The sequence below is a fragment of the Cucurbitaria berberidis genome (assembly GCF_010015615.1).
Source record: "Cucurbitaria berberidis CBS 394.84 unplaced genomic scaffold K460scaffold_3, whole genome shotgun sequence".
Classification (NCBI taxonomy): domain Eukaryota; kingdom Fungi; phylum Ascomycota; class Dothideomycetes; order Pleosporales; family Cucurbitariaceae; genus Cucurbitaria; species Cucurbitaria berberidis.
Window position 1 is genome coordinate 2057790 of NW_024468937.1, and position 14126 is coordinate 2071915.

At 50.4% G+C, this 14126-nt stretch overlaps 8 protein-coding genes across 8 annotated transcripts; 2 read left to right on the forward strand and 6 right to left on the reverse strand.

Moving 5' to 3' along the window:
* Positions 1 to 10: 10 nt before the first annotated feature.
* On the forward strand, positions 11 to 1699 carry K460DRAFT_405518 (nagb/rpia/CoA transferase-like protein; the record flags this gene model as incomplete). The annotated part of the gene is made up of 2 exons (XM_040936860.1): positions 11 to 270; positions 520 to 1699. 2 exons carry the CDS (start codon positions 11 to 13, stop codon positions 1697 to 1699), a joined length of 1440 nt encoding a protein of 479 aa, XP_040787815.1.
* A 473-nt stretch (positions 1700 to 2172) lies between these two features.
* Positions 2173 to 2932, reverse strand: K460DRAFT_355092 (endoplasmic reticulum vesicle protein 25 precursor; the record flags this gene model as incomplete). The annotated part of the gene is made up of 2 exons (XM_040931854.1): positions 2173 to 2619; positions 2723 to 2932. 2 exons carry the CDS (start codon positions 2930 to 2932, stop codon positions 2173 to 2175), a joined length of 657 nt encoding a protein of 218 aa, XP_040787816.1.
* Positions 2933 to 3127: 195 nt separating this feature from the next.
* K460DRAFT_366131 (NAD(P)-binding protein) lies at positions 3128 to 4177 on the reverse strand. The gene has a single exon (XM_040933306.1). The coding sequence runs from the start codon at positions 3806 to 3808 to the stop codon at positions 3347 to 3349; it is 462 nt and encodes a 153-aa protein (XP_040787817.1). The 5' UTR covers positions 3809 to 4177; the 3' UTR covers positions 3128 to 3346.
* On the reverse strand, positions 4109 to 4628 carry K460DRAFT_366134 (uncharacterized protein). Its single transcript, XM_040933307.1, has one exon. It carries the CDS (start codon positions 4455 to 4457, stop codon positions 4188 to 4190), a length of 270 nt encoding a protein of 89 aa, XP_040787818.1. The 5' UTR covers positions 4458 to 4628; the 3' UTR covers positions 4109 to 4187.
* A 372-nt stretch (positions 4629 to 5000) lies between these two features.
* On the reverse strand, positions 5001 to 6908 carry K460DRAFT_385822 (MFS general substrate transporter; the record flags this gene model as incomplete). Its single annotated transcript, XM_040935557.1, has 6 exons — positions 5001 to 5464; positions 5518 to 5777; positions 5830 to 6049; positions 6112 to 6152; positions 6202 to 6640; positions 6692 to 6908. 6 exons carry the CDS (start codon positions 6906 to 6908, stop codon positions 5079 to 5081), a joined length of 1563 nt encoding a protein of 520 aa, XP_040787819.1. The 3' UTR covers positions 5001 to 5078.
* Positions 6909 to 7707: 799 nt separating this feature from the next.
* On the reverse strand, positions 7708 to 9065 carry K460DRAFT_355095 (glycoside hydrolase family 5 protein; the record flags this gene model as incomplete). Its single annotated transcript, XM_040931855.1, has 2 exons — positions 7708 to 8406; positions 8457 to 9065. 2 exons carry the CDS (start codon positions 9063 to 9065, stop codon positions 7708 to 7710), a joined length of 1308 nt encoding a protein of 435 aa, XP_040787820.1.
* A 705-nt stretch (positions 9066 to 9770) lies between these two features.
* Positions 9771 to 11343, forward strand: K460DRAFT_376715 (glycoside hydrolase family 88 protein; the record flags this gene model as incomplete). Its single annotated transcript, XM_040934910.1, has 4 exons — positions 9771 to 9817; positions 9873 to 9960; positions 10009 to 10483; positions 10544 to 11343. 4 exons carry the CDS (start codon positions 9771 to 9773, stop codon positions 11341 to 11343), a joined length of 1410 nt encoding a protein of 469 aa, XP_040787821.1.
* K460DRAFT_311442 (uncharacterized protein) lies at positions 11333 to 13980 on the reverse strand. The gene is made up of 2 exons (XM_040930188.1): positions 12883 to 13980; positions 11333 to 12831 (listed from the first exon to the last, which is right to left on the reverse strand). The coding sequence occupies exons 1-2, from the start codon at positions 13673 to 13675 to the stop codon at positions 11558 to 11560; spliced, it is 2067 nt and encodes a 688-aa protein (XP_040787822.1). The 5' UTR covers positions 13676 to 13980; the 3' UTR covers positions 11333 to 11557.
* Positions 13981 to 14126: the final 146 nt, after the last annotated feature.

Consider the following 14126-nt stretch of genomic DNA (forward strand, 5'->3'; position numbering starts at 1 on the left):
CGAGATCGCCATGGCAGAAGCCTATCGGCGACGGCCTAAGGACAACACCCCTCGCGGCGATGCAAATAGCTCTCAATTTGCTAGTAGGACTGGCTCTTCATCGTCTGGGACGTACGCTAGCTCTATTTCGATGAAGAGTTTCTCGCCTTTCAAGAGAAAGAAAAAACAGGGTTCGCTGATGTCGAGGGAGTCGATATCATCTTCTCAGCCTGAGTCTCAGTCAGAGTTTATACTAGAGTCCCATCACGAGGAAAACGACGTCGAAGAAAGGTGTGTGCTTGCATTGTCTGCTATTTTATTGCGCTGTCGCTCAGTTTCTTGCTCTATCTTCGTCACACTCTGTGTCCTGATCTTTTAGACTTTCTTTACCTGCTTTCGCATGTGGCTTCTTAATCCTCTAGAGCGTATGAGAAATACCTACTTGTTTGCTTCACCACGCTCAGCCAAACGGGGAGTGCCAAGGGTGTCATTTGCGTCGCGCAACCAAGATTCCGATCATAAAGCTGATGTCAAGATCAGATCTGCTCCAGCTCCTACCCCGTTGCCAGAGCTACCACCGAATGAGCCTCTCCCACAGGAAGAGACCGACGCCTACGAATCTGCCGTCGAGAGTGCTGTGTGTGAACTGCGAAGTGACTTCTCCTCGGAAGCCCGTCAACTCGCCGACTCTTCACTGCGTCATCTCGCTCACGTCACTGACATTGCAGCATGCATGGCAACCAGCTGGGGTGAGTTTTGGGCCATGATGGTGCATGCAGCGAAACATCTTAGCTATGCGAGAGCAAGTATGAACGCTGCGACCTCCTCGTGTCTCCTCAGGGCGCTGGAGACAATTGCGAGGATGTGGAATGAAGAGCAAGAAAAGGGAAGCCAAAGCACCTCGGGACTAGCGCGCATCGCTGGCGGTACATTTGACGAGATCTTGAGGGAGAGGAGTGAGTTGAGTGGACGGCTGGGAGAGGCTTTTACGCAGTGGCTGCACAAGCACTGTAGAGAGGTACTGCCGCACTCTCTGACCTTTGACCAGATTGTTCGGGCTGATACCCCTCAGCGGATTCATACTCGAGCACCAGTCCGCATTCTCACACTCAGCAACTCCAGCACAATTCGCGCTGCAATTCTTTATGCACTCTCTTCACTCCCAGATGTAGCTGTTCATCTCACTGTTTTGGAGTGTCGCCCTCGCTGCGAAGGCGCAGATATGGCTGCACAAATCTACGCCTCCGCATGCGATACAGATCGTCTTTCCATCCAGATTGTACCCGATTGCGCCGTCGGCACTGCCTCCTACGACATCGATATTGTTCTTCTAGGCGCGGATCGTATCTCTTCTACCGGTGACGTTAGCAACAAGATCGGATCCCTAGCTGCTGCCATCTGTGCAAAGCAGCTCAATAAGAACGTCGCCGTCGTGGTACTCAGCGACGTTGAAAAGATCTCTCCTCCAGGCTACGATACCGGAGCTATCGAGCACCACCCTTCGAGCGAGCTTACATCAGCTTGGGCACCGGCTACAAGGAATCAGCTTGCGGGAAAGGCAAACGTAGATGTCTTCGGCGAATGGTTTGAGTGGGTGCCTGCCAATTTCGTTGATGTCTACGTCACCGAGCGCGGGATATTGGGTACGGAGGACGTGGAAAGCGTAGCGAGGGAGATTGAGGAACTAGAGGAGTATATCTTCCAGCAGAAGACAGCCTGAACAGCTGCACGAATAAGAGGTCGCTGGCCCAGTAAAACCCGCAGTTTATTTCTTTCATGGCATGGGGCCATTGGATCGCGTTACCTGCTGCTCACACCAAGATAATAATACTTAATATGTTGATGGAATTCGCCTGATTTATGGAGCACGGTGGAATTAATAGGCGGTTGTGCGATCTCATTACCGTGTAAGCATAGTTATTGCCATGTAGCTCAGACGTTGAGGTGGATATAGCCTACGACCATGAAGACTGTGGGATATAATTCAACCGCAATACGTTATACCAACGCCCGTCTGACTGCCATAACAAGAGGGAAGTAGTCAATAACGCTTCACTCTTCGTGTTCGTACACAAGCTTAGGAAACCCCGATGTGTTCCAGCCACCGTAACGGTGATCACTCTCTGGATTTTTCTTCCTCGTTCTCTCGAACCGCGATCCCTCTGATAATCCCCATCGAAATTCCTGTCCCATCTAGATGAGATGCTTGCTCCTAAAATAGGCCCTCAAGTAAACAACCTGCCACGCTCCCAAGCCAACCAACATTCCCATGGTGCCGAGCGCAAACCACTTGACTCGCTCATTCGTACTCTCATTCGTATCCCTCAGTTTCTGCTCCCTTGTCCTCAGATAATCCATCTCCGTAACAATCTCGCCAACTACCTCCTCAATCCTCCGCAATTCAGCCTCAACCGGTTTCAGCTTCTCGCCGGCCTGGATGGCATTCCAGTCTTTAGCGTCGGCTCCAATATCGATGTCGAGCTCAACGTGGCGCGGGTTGATAGACGAGGAGGGTGTGGAGGTGTAGATGTTTTCGAAACAGACGTCGAAGGCCGAGTCAGCGTGTGAGGTGAAGGCGTAGCGGTTTTCGCCGACGACGTCTTTGGGGCGGTGGTAGTCATTGCCCATTGCGTCGCGAATCTATCACCATGCATATCAGCAACTGGATCCACGGGCACCCCTAGTACTAGCTCTAATTCGCGAATGGACAATTGAGCGTGTTGTAGTATTGGTGAAGACGTACATGCATATCCACCCTTTGCCCATCTCCCCTATACCCATCTAGGATTGCCGTCACAACCACCAACTGATCCTTCGCGACGAAGTTTCGCACGCATCGCTCGTACTTGGCTGCGTCGTGTGCTGAGACAGGGTGGAGATCGAATTTGAGGGCCGCAGCGAAGGGAAGGATTGCCAGCAGCAGGCAGCCGAGGAGTCGTGATAACCGTTCCATGGTTGTCTTGAAGAGCTTGCGGGCTCAAGATCGCGTGGTGTTTTGCCAAATGTACACAGTTGTCGCGGCAGGGGTGGAAGGACAGATGTTCCGATTTGAGGCTAGGGTTGATTGGGGAAGGCGCAGGTGGACCCTGGCTATGAGATAGCAGGAGCATCGCTCACATTCACCCTTAGGTTGGCTTCATCTATATCACAGTTTTGGGTGCTTGTTCAAGACTCGAGTTTGATGGGTACATTAACACCCAACGAACGTGATCTAAACGCGGCAAACAACCAGAAACCCCGACCGAGAACAGCAGGATAAGAGAAACAGCAGAGGTCCACTGTATCATAAGTCGTTGGATCAAACGAACGTCAGTAATGTCGCTAAGGTACATTTGTCCATGGGTATTACGAAAAGAAGCCCAACATCTCACCACGCCGTGGTGCCGCCATCAATCTTCATGTCATGGCCAGTCATGTAGCTACTCGCCCGACTCAGCAGAAACAGCCCTGCGGCCTTATACTCGTCCGGGGTGCTTAGTCTCCCAAGCATGCTGTTGTTCTCCCATTCCTCTCGGTTAGCCTCGCCCCTCCTAAAGTTCTCTTCCACCATGGGCGTTACGATATGTCCAGGGCTTAGCGTGTTGACTCGAATGCCGCCTGAACCGTCTGGATTCTCTCTACCCCATTCCATGGCCAGATTACGCCCCAGTTGAACGACGGCAGCTTTGGACGAGTTGTATACTGGCGAGATGAAACCACGGTTTGCAATCGTTCCGCTCATCGAGGCGATCAAACATATCGAGCCCTGGACCTTGTATTTGTACATTTGACGGGCGCAGGCACGCGCAGAGAGAAATACGCCTATGTAGTTTACCTCTATCAACTTCATAATATCTTCCTTCTTGAAATCAAGAGCAGACGTCACTTGCTGGATCCCAGCCGCTGCGGGGACGGCGCATCAGCCCTAGGTGCTCGCTTTCTACTGGAACAGTTCACGTACCAGCAATCAAGCCGTCCAATCTTTGCTTCTCGGCTGCAATGTTGGCAATGCACTTTTCTAGCTCGTCGTTGTGCGTAACATCGACTTGGTGGTATGCCAGGCCACCGCCGCACTCATTCTGTACGCGTGCTTTAGCTTCTGCGAAAGCCTCGTTCGGCTCGGGCAATCGATCGAGGCAATGGACCATGCCGCCCGCTTCCACAAGCCCTTCGGCCATGCAGAGACCTAGTCCACGTCCGCCCCCTATGTACACGTTAATCTTCCCTCATCAACTTGATGCGTCTGCTCTAAGCGAGTGAGGAGGACGGCGTGCTGCACCTGTGACTACAAAGACTTTGCCACCAAGGTCGAACTGGCTGAATCTCTTCCCTCGACCATTTTCCGCCTTCTCATATGATGGAACCTGTGCGTGTGTCGCGTCTTGGTGAGATGCGAAGTTTCGCCGCTGAAGAGGGGTTGTGCGGGGAAGGAGTCGCATCGCGGTTGGAGACTGGCGTGCGAAGCGATGCAGCATCATGGTTGAGCGTATGGAAGCCATTGTGGTCATGGTCCGATTGCGACCTACAGACGAAGATGTTATGGAAAATGGGAGGAGTAGTTGGGGAATTGCGCAAATGAGCAGCGAAGCAGGTAAGCCTCACTCACGGGCTCACAATCATACGTGTCACGAAAAGTGGCATGACGCAACCTGAGCAGAGGCGCATACCTCTTGTCATTCCTCCGCCTTGGCTTGGGAGCATCGTGAGTTCCGCGGGACACGGCTCCCCTTGGGTGTTATCTCTTTCGTCCCCCACCATGTCGCCCCGAGACCAAAGTTGGCACAAAGAGCAGGCGAACAGTTGCCACCGAACCCGAAGCCCGCCACGTTTGTACTACGCCCTCCTCGGCAGCACTTGTCTTGGCTGCCCTGCATCAAATCTCACGATGTTGGACATGCAGGGTACTGGAGTTGCGAGGGGTGCTGCTGCCCAATCTGGCCATGGACAAGCGGTTCGGCGGGGCACCCGCCTCAACTCGAACCCAGACTTCTTTGCTATTACTTTCCGGAACAAACAGGTAGCCAAGGGCGACATTGGAGCACGAGAAGCCATTCCGCCAAGTTTGAATTCACATACCAACCCTGGCAAAAGCCCCATCCAAATAGTGCCCTTTCAATACTTCACTTCCGCACCTCGGCATACTCGACAGCACTAGCATCCTTTGTATCGATATTCATCGCATCCTCCTCGTCCTTGGTCGCCTCCCGTATAACCCGCTGTTCTCTCTTCTTCTCGCTCCTCTTATACAAATACTGCATGACCATGAAAGAGCTCCAACAGCCAAAGATGAAGCAGATGTTCACCGTATAGCCTTTGGTCCATTTGGGACCTTCGACAATTGGGAAGACGGTGATTGGGTAGAAGGAGAACACTGCCCAGCCCGCAGTCAGCATAGCGCCGACCGTGACCGCTCGTGCTTCTGCGTCATCGCGGAGCGCCATGTTGATAAACGGCATGAGGATTGGCGTCACGGCTGCCGAGACACCGAGAAGATAGTAGCATGCGACTGACATAGTATTAGCAACCAGCAGAGAACTGTGGCTCAATTCGTAGGCTTACAGTGATATCCCTTCGGAATGTTCCAGATCAAGAGGGATATGTTTGCGATGATATAAATGGTCTGCACGATCGAGAAGATCGACCACAGTGGGTAGACCATACACAGCGATGTAGCTAGTAACGCGGCAAACACCGATACACCTTGCGCACCTGTGGGGATAGTGTTAATTTGCGGGACGGTGTAAGCCCCAGGGAACTTCTTGGCCAGATCCTTAAGCCAGATAGCCATTTGACCGTGAGGATATGACGAAGATAAGAAGCTGTGAGTATGTGAGTAGGGCAGCTGAAAAGGCCTCGCGATACAAGACTCACAAAGTGTAGCAGAGGACACCCATGTAGAACTCCCATCGGGTGAAGGTGCGCTTGATAACCCTCCAGCTCAACTCTTTGCTAGGTGCGACGCCTGCGCTGACCATCCGTGTCCTGGCAAGCTCATGCTCTTTGGGTGTCAGCCACCAGGGTTTCTTGCTGCTCGGTAGACCTGGGAAGATGAAGTAGCCAGCAAGGGCGATCGGAAGAGAAATGATGCCATCTACGAGATACAAGGTATGCTATCAGTTCATGTACTCCATGTAGTTTGTACACAAGACTTACCAATGATGAACAGCCATCTCCAACCTGCCATCCCGTGCACGCTACCAACCGGTTAGCATACTTCTTGTATGTGTCGAGATGTTCGCGTACCCATTGAGATTTTTATAGGCAGCGGCTTGCAGATATCCGCCAAACATCACAGCAATGTTGTTCGACACAAACCACACGCCCGTGCGCTTGAACACCTCTTCAGGCCTGTACCATGAGCCGAGCACATAGGTTGTGCCAGAAGCAACTGGGGTTTCAAGCAGGCCGAGCAAGAACCGAGTACCATAAATGTCGTTCCGGCTTCGCATTTGACTTTGGGTAAACGTGACAATGGACCACAAAACCTCCATTGTCGGCAAGTACCACCTTGCAATCTTGGGCCGGGACAGAAGAAGTAGAGAGGGGACCTGGAAGACGAGATACCCGACGTTGTAAAAAGTGTCGAAGAGCGAGTATTCGTTGCCGTAAAGGTTGAGCTCCTCCTTCATACCGCTGACATAGGCATTCTTGACATTGGACGAATCGAGCCATTTGAGGAAGACTGTCGTTGTCAGTATAGCAACAACTGACTGAGACTCTAAGAAGTACTCACACATAAAGGAGCAAAATGTGAGCAAGCACGCATCCATCTTTCTCAACAGCTTCCTTTCCTCTTCAGGGTAGTGCTTGGGATACCATTCCCAGAGGTACATCCATGCCTTCCACGGTGAACGCTTCGGGGCCTCCGCAGGTGCGATCACATTAGTGTCGAATTCACCCGTCCTAGCTTCGACGCCAGCCGTCTCATCTTTTGGCTGTGTACTGGCCATGGTGGCTTGCCTCTTACAAAGCACCCAATGCGCTGGAGCGAGAAGTCAAGAAGGGGACTCTGGGTTTTGAAAAACGAAAATTGATTAACACTAGATAGTTCAATATGTAGCCCACTCGTCGCTCAAGTTCAAGGCTGGTGGCCTACAGCGTAGTCCATGCACGGGCAGCGGGCCATTTCCGCTTTGGGCTGGTGGAGTGCGGGGATGAAAATCTGGGGGCAATTTCGCGGCGAAGGAATGCCACGGGAGATAATGCCCCGTTGCCCGAGGGAGCTTCGGTCGCATTGGATCTAGACGCAACTGGTTCATAGTTGTGGAATAGCTTGCTGAACATCGTTGTACCGAGGCGCACCTTGATAAACCGGGTAGGCGGTCGGTAGGCACTACGCATCGTCCGGTGACCTCAATTTTCATAATCTTACAACAGGGGCAGCCAAGACTCGTATACTTTCGCTCGAACTGGACATCAGTTCGTATTGTTGAAGTTGGGATGAAAATTGTAGCTATCCTGCCCTGCTAATAATGTCTTACAAAGTATCTTGAAACTATCACAGTAGTCAGCCTGCAATTGATAGCGAAATCAGATATCAAAAGCGCCCACAGCTCAGTGTTACCTGTTGAGCTATCGCTGGTTCTGTGATGGTACTTTGAGTGGCATTCAGTAGCACATCCAGGCCGCATCCGAACGCAGGCTTGACTTCACTTTCGGTATGATGTATTTACAAAATTTACACAAGTAGGTACGGTACATTCGTTTAATTTACAACTCTTTCGCTCCCGAGACATTCGCTAAACACCTTCACTTTAGAGCGTCGATCATCTTGTATAAGCTATTATCAAGGGTGATTGGTGACCGGATGCCGTTCCAGTTATAGTTTAGCAAGCCCCAAGCCTCCTCAAGCCCTTGAATAGTCTCTGGCGTCCTATTAGGTCGAGTTTGGAGGTAGAAGCTGCCAGAGAGCTCCCAATGCTGCCAGCTAACCTGATACTCCTTCACCATCTCGATCAAACAGCTCGCGTACGTCGTCTGATTCCAGTACGTACCGTTTTGAATGAAGCCCCATTCGGAAATCACCATTGGGAAGGTGTACTGAGTAGCTGGGTCATTCGGATTCACAGCCTGGAAGCCTTTCTGGTACCACTTTGACTTGAATGTTGTGCAATTATCCTGAGTAGCTTCGAAGTCGTACTTGTGGATCTCGAGCACGATTTTGTTCTCCCAGCTAAAGTTGCTGGGCACGAATCTGGCAGTCTTCCCAGCAGTCGGCGTACCAGAAGTGCCGTTCAAGGCCTTACCGAGTGGAATTGGATCAATATAAGTATCGTACGACAATCCAGAGAAGAATAGCAAGGCATCGGGAGCCGCCTTATGGACTGCGTCTGCAGCGGAAGTCATGTGGACATACCACGTATACCAGTCTACTGGCTCGGAAACTTTCGCGCCCCGCAACTCGTTGCGTAATCCCACTGAAGAGAAAGTTGGCCAGTTGTTTTTCGCCTGTGTCTTGTCAGCATTGGGATTCCTGAATGTTAGCAATGGCCACTTACATGCTTAGTGAAGAACGCTAATCCGCGCTTCCATTTCTCCACATCGAAATACTTCTCACCAAACCAACCGTTCCCGTCGTCATCACCGCAGCACCAGAACGCCTTACTGACATGATTGTCCAAGTGAATAATCACTCCTTGCTTGGATAGCTCCCTCCCAACAGCGTCCCAGACCTGTAGTCTTGTCGTATTCTTATTAAACTGCGGGTTTTTCTTCAAAATTTGGCCAAGCACCCTGGTACCGTTCGTTTGGCCTAGTGCATTGATGACGCTCTTCTCCAAGGTTTGATTTGGGTTGTTGCTATATATGTCGTCAATCATCTCGATGGCAAAGGTCAACCTGACGGAATTGAGGCCAAATTTTGGGAACCAAGCTACGATATCCTTGATCGAGGAGTGTTGGAGACCTTCCGGGATCATTATTTCCTGATGGCCTGGCCAATTGGTGGACATGAAATGGAATACCTCGCCATTTGCATCGATGATATCGCGCCCTTTTGTCGATAAAGGGAGCCCAGAGGCCGTCCGCTTTGAAATAGAGGATGATGATGGGGCCGCAAAAGCAAAAGAGCTCAAGAGAAACCCTAAAGCGAATATGTTGCAATACATATTGTGTGATCCAAAGCGCAAAATCTTCCCAAACAGCCGCTTAAGCTACAGCCAAAAGTCTGAACTGTCGGCTCGCTTTATACCCTGTTCATTACTGTCAAAAAATGCCCATATATTAACGGCCATATACTGTCCGTGTCTAGCTCTTAAGGTCTGTGCTGCTTGTACCCCATCTGTCGGTCAACCACGCGGGGAAATTGCGGAGAACACGTTCGAGCCAAGAGATCGTAACCGTGGATGGAAGGCATCGAGCGCTTTGGTGACGTGCGCATGCAGCATTACCAGGGACAAAAGCCGCTCTAGGAAGGCGATCAACAAGACCCGATTTCAAACCGATAGAAAAAAGTAATACATTTCTCTGGACGAAAGGGAATGTTTTCTGAGGGGTAAACGGGCGGGCGACAGGCAACGGGCAGCGGAGCAATGTCGATCCCGCGGTCAGCATCCCATGCTCGTTATGAAATGCCCCGTAATTGATAATGCGCCCCGACTTGCAGCATGAGCACTTGTCCAAGTTGCTAGACATATTCCTGGACACGAGGTACGATTCCGCTGTCACTTTGTTCCGCCACTTAGCATTCTTGCAAAGCCAGTCACGATATCGCACGATTTAGTAGTTGAGTAACTAATGAAGACAGTCACAGTAAATGTGCAGCTTCAGCGATCGGCCCATACCATACTTGTACACTTGTCTGCGAGTCGAACATGGGAGACGCCAGATCCGATGTTAAGAAATATGCTAGGTCTGCGAGGTAGGACGTTCCATCACTACTGAGAACATAAGCTGATTTTGGACCCAATTCTCAGAGTCAAGGGTGTGGATCTCAGCAATGTATACTCCGAAAATGTTGCTGCAAAAATATTCCAGGTAGCACAGCGGGGCTTGAAGCAGCAGGTAGAGCATACATATCTCCCTGTTCTTGTCCAATATTGATACTCACAGGCGCCATTACCATTTTACCCACACACGGTTCCCCAAGAGGGACTCGGCTCAAAGCGATACGAAGAGCGCGAAGCCGACTTCTGGACGTGCGGCTTCTTCCCAGGATGTATATACGCACTCCTAGAGCGTGCCATGCTATACCCTCAGGCCATCAATATTCCGGATCAAGTCAGGCCAGATTTTCAAGACCACTTGCTGAAACTTGGACGGCATTGGGGCGTTGCGATCAATGAGATGTCTAGCCGAACAGATACGCATGACATGGGCTTCATCGTACAACCAGCTCTTCAGAAAGACTGGGAGCTGACCGGAAATAAAGAGAGCCTACAATCAGTTATGAACGCTGCGTATGCGCTTGCGTCAAGATACGACGACAGAGTTAAGGCAATACGGAGCTGGGATGTTGCAATAAATGACCGGTACTCGATAACGGACATGAACACTAATTTCTTAGTCATTATTGACAGCATGTGCAGTAAGATTAACTATAAACCTTGCATTTTGGGTAACCAGGGCCGAGATTGACGAGATACAGATCTTGACCTCCTCTACTACGTCGGTTACACTCAGAACGACCAAAGCCTGATCGATATAGCAACACAACACGCCGACTCAATCATTCATGAGATTCTTCGCCCAGACTTCTCCTCCTACCACCTTGTCAATTTTGATCCCAGATCCGGCCTACCACAAGCGAAAATGACAAATCAAGGCTGGAAAGACAACTCCACATGGAGTAGAGGCCAGTCGTGGGCAATCATGGGTTTTGCGCAGACTTTCAGCTGGACGAAAGATATCAAATATTTAGATACGTCGATCAAGTGCTCAGAATACTTTTTAAGGAGGTGTAGAGAGGGTGAGGGGAGGTGGCCTTACCACATGGTTCCGCTGTGGGATTTTGATGCGCCCCAAGAGAATTCGATAGATCCACTGAGAGATGTTTCAGCAGGTGTCATTGCGGCAAATGGGCTGCTTATTATTCACCAGTCGCTCCAATCGCTTCCCACGGACATTGCAGCCCATCTCTCCTCATCGACCAATTTTCTCGAAACCGCGCTGCTGATCATGTCTGAAACGCTGGACATGTCGTATGACCGGGATTTAGCGTCTTTTGATGTATTGGCGAAAGCACTGGTGAACGGAAATCCCGTTAATGATGTACACGGAGTTGGTGAAATCAGGGTCAAAGAGAGTGGGTTCGAGGGCTTGCTCCGAAACAGCACAACGAATTGGAATGAGCATGCGCATATGAAGTATAAGGATCATGGGCTGGTATACGCAGATTATTATCTTCTTGAGTTTGGCAACAAGTTGTTGAGAATGGGTTTGTTATAGAGAGTTATGCGAATGGAGCAAGAGGGCTTATGAACAGCGTTTGGTCCGAGTAGACAATTCAATACGACTCCGCTTGTACAATACTCAGAGCCCTGTCTCGTTTCCATAAGTTCATCTGATAGGTTTCTGACCTGTATTGAATGAGGATCATCTCGAAATAAAGACCTACTTACCGCCTGGCGGATTGTGATATAGATATTTCCTAGCTCATCGTTCATGCCTCTTTTGATCGACAAACAGCAGGGACATTGTTCCACAACTTCGCGATGTCTAACCCGGCATATCGCTCTTTTCGATCCTCCGTCCTGCTCAGAGCAAACACAGCAGATCCGAACATGGTGGTTCGTGACGAGGGATGCGTCTCTAGCTTGATGGTTGGTATAAGTGTTCTTTGCCATATTAGATTCGTATTCGCATCTGGCTTCAACAATTCAGGTTGCATGTTTACTTTCAGATGGTCGTTATTGTGGAGAGCGGGAGTCATGGCAATGGAGCGAATGCCGCTTGCGCCGGCATCGGAACATATCAGAATACCGTCTTCGGTTTGGAGTGTGCCTTCGGAAAAGCCACGATGTTGCCTGGCGTCGCTACTAACTAAGCTGTCCATATCTGAATAGGCTGGTAGGACTTCACCAGCTGTGTGTCCCCGACCATGAATTGCGAAGCCTCCTTGAACAGCATGTATTTTGATGTCGTTTGGTTCATTGTTTGTAATCCTGTGCCAGCGTAAATACCAATCCGGCCAGCGTTTAGAAGGTGCAACCAAACATGTAAATACTTCGATATCGGCATCGGCCCAGGGCTTCCATTTACTTGACAGAGTTGGCAGAATCTCAGAATTATCGTCGCTATAGAAGAGCTCTATATTGCCAAGTTTTAAACAATCTCCAGCAACCTTCCATGGAACACGCCATGTATCGCCGCCATCCTTGCTGAGAGCGAGCGTGTTGTCTGGCGCCGTTTGCTGGATTAGCGGTCCGGTTGGGACACTGAAGCCGAAGTGCGAAGAGTATGCGAATTTACCGTACTTGGCTTCCGTAGCTTTAAGGGGCCAGGGACAGAACTGTCCCATGGAGAGAAGGAAATGGTGGTTTGGTTCGTTGCATATTATGTGCATGGGCGGCTGCACTGAGACTATTTGGTCCAATGATTTTGGAAGAGTTTTCTCTTCCGTTGTCCAGAACGGATGTATCTCTGGCAGTGCCAAAGCAAGAAAAGACTTCATAGCCCAATATGGCGACTGAGGACTGTTGTAGTCCTCGCTCATGTACATGTTCGGATATGTGAAGCCAATAGTGAGGATGCCATCGCTATTGAAAATATCATGCTTGTTACTCCACCAGCGAAAATGACGCAGTAGAATACCCTTTATGATTCCTGGGTCATTTAATTGGTGTGGAAGTTCGATTTCTGCAAATGCGACGGCGGACCAAAACCCTGCAAATGCAAAGCGATACGTGAGACTGCGCCCAAATGGTATTGCTGCGCCTAGAAAACGTTAACAAGTGGTTGAAACTCTGTGATTCAACGTGCACTCACCGTTAGTGTCGAAGTATCGCCAGAATGAAGAAGCGAAATCTACAGCCCTCTTCCGGAACCTCTCACACCGCTCCGGATCAAGATCTCGCGCCATCTTCACGTAGATCAGCTGGGAGAACTGTATCGCGAAGCTTCCGGAGTAGTAATCTGCTTGTCGGCCCTGGTCACTCCAAATTCCATCCGCGGCCCATCCCTTGTCAAGATAGAATTGCTCCATGAGATCTAGGTCACTCTTCATAGCTTCGAGTACCTCGTTCTGGGGAATGCCGCACGTTTTGATGAGCGCCAAATTCGTCATAACACGGAACCAGAGCCAATTCGTGACTGGAAAGTCTTTACCATTGATCGTCTTCAGCCATTCTGTAATGTTGTTCTTCGCGTCTTGGGTCTGAGAATGGAACATAGTATCTGGCGCAGACAAGAGTGCGAAAGAAATGATCTCCATCTCAACCATCCTCTGATCTCGTAATACAACCGGGCCCCAGTACTCAGGATGAGTTGGATCGGTACCATTCGCTAAGCCTCTGACATATGGCTCAATCAGATCGTTGTACTGCTCTGTAGTGACAATATTCGAGTGCATGAGCGTGCCAACGGCCCACAGTGGACGTGCAAAGCCTTCAAGTTGTGCCGCGACATCATCAAAGTGTGTTCCTGTCGCCAAAGGCAGCTTTATGCGTGCGCCACCCCGGGATTGGTAGGGCTTCAGGGCACGAAGCAGAGCGAGACTGGCAGTCTTGAAGTCGGTATGGGTCCCAAAAGGGTTGTCCGAGAAACCTAGTAGGGGAGGCATGCCGCATCGAGTTGCTTTTTAGTCGATGCAATGATGCGCTGGTTCAGAAAACCGGGACTGGGTGCTGACCGTAGTCTCGCTCAGAACGGCAGTGCAATTCCAAATCGCTGTTTCTCAGGTACAAAAGAAAACGAAGGAGAAAGAGTCGACCCTTTGGGCACGGCTGGTCGAATCCAACGTGTTGAGCTGGTTTGGGCGATGCGCGACGTCATGTAGCAACCACGGTGCACATGAAGTAAAGTACCGACTCTGGTAGCGCATCCGATTCATTGCCGCCGTTCGGCATTCAGGTCGCTAGATTCCTTCCATATAGAACGTTGTTTGTGTGATGGAAAAGGAAGCCCTTCCAAGTGGGCTAATCAGCCGGACAGGACGTTAGTCTCGCGGGGTCAGTGTGGAGAGAGCTTAATTAACCCGATGCCCGCCCGCTGCAATCCTCCACACATTCCTT

Excerpts from the sequence above, each read along its gene's own strand:
- K460DRAFT_366131 (XM_040933306.1), bottom strand. The coding sequence starts at position 3,808 with ATGAAGTTGATAGAGGTAAACTACATAGGCGTATTTCTCTCTGCGCGT.
- K460DRAFT_366134 (XM_040933307.1), bottom strand. The coding sequence starts at position 4,457 with ATGGCTTCCATACGCTCAACCATGATGCTGCATCGCTTCGCACGCCAG.
- K460DRAFT_311442 (XM_040930188.1), bottom strand. The coding sequence starts at position 13,675 with ATGCCTCCCCTACTAGGTTTCTCGGACAACCCTTTTGGGACCCATACC. Across the intron at positions 12,832-12,882 it reads GCGATACTTCGACACTAACG|GCGCAGCAATACCATTTGGG; the intron begins GTGAGTGCACGT and ends AACGTTTTCTAG.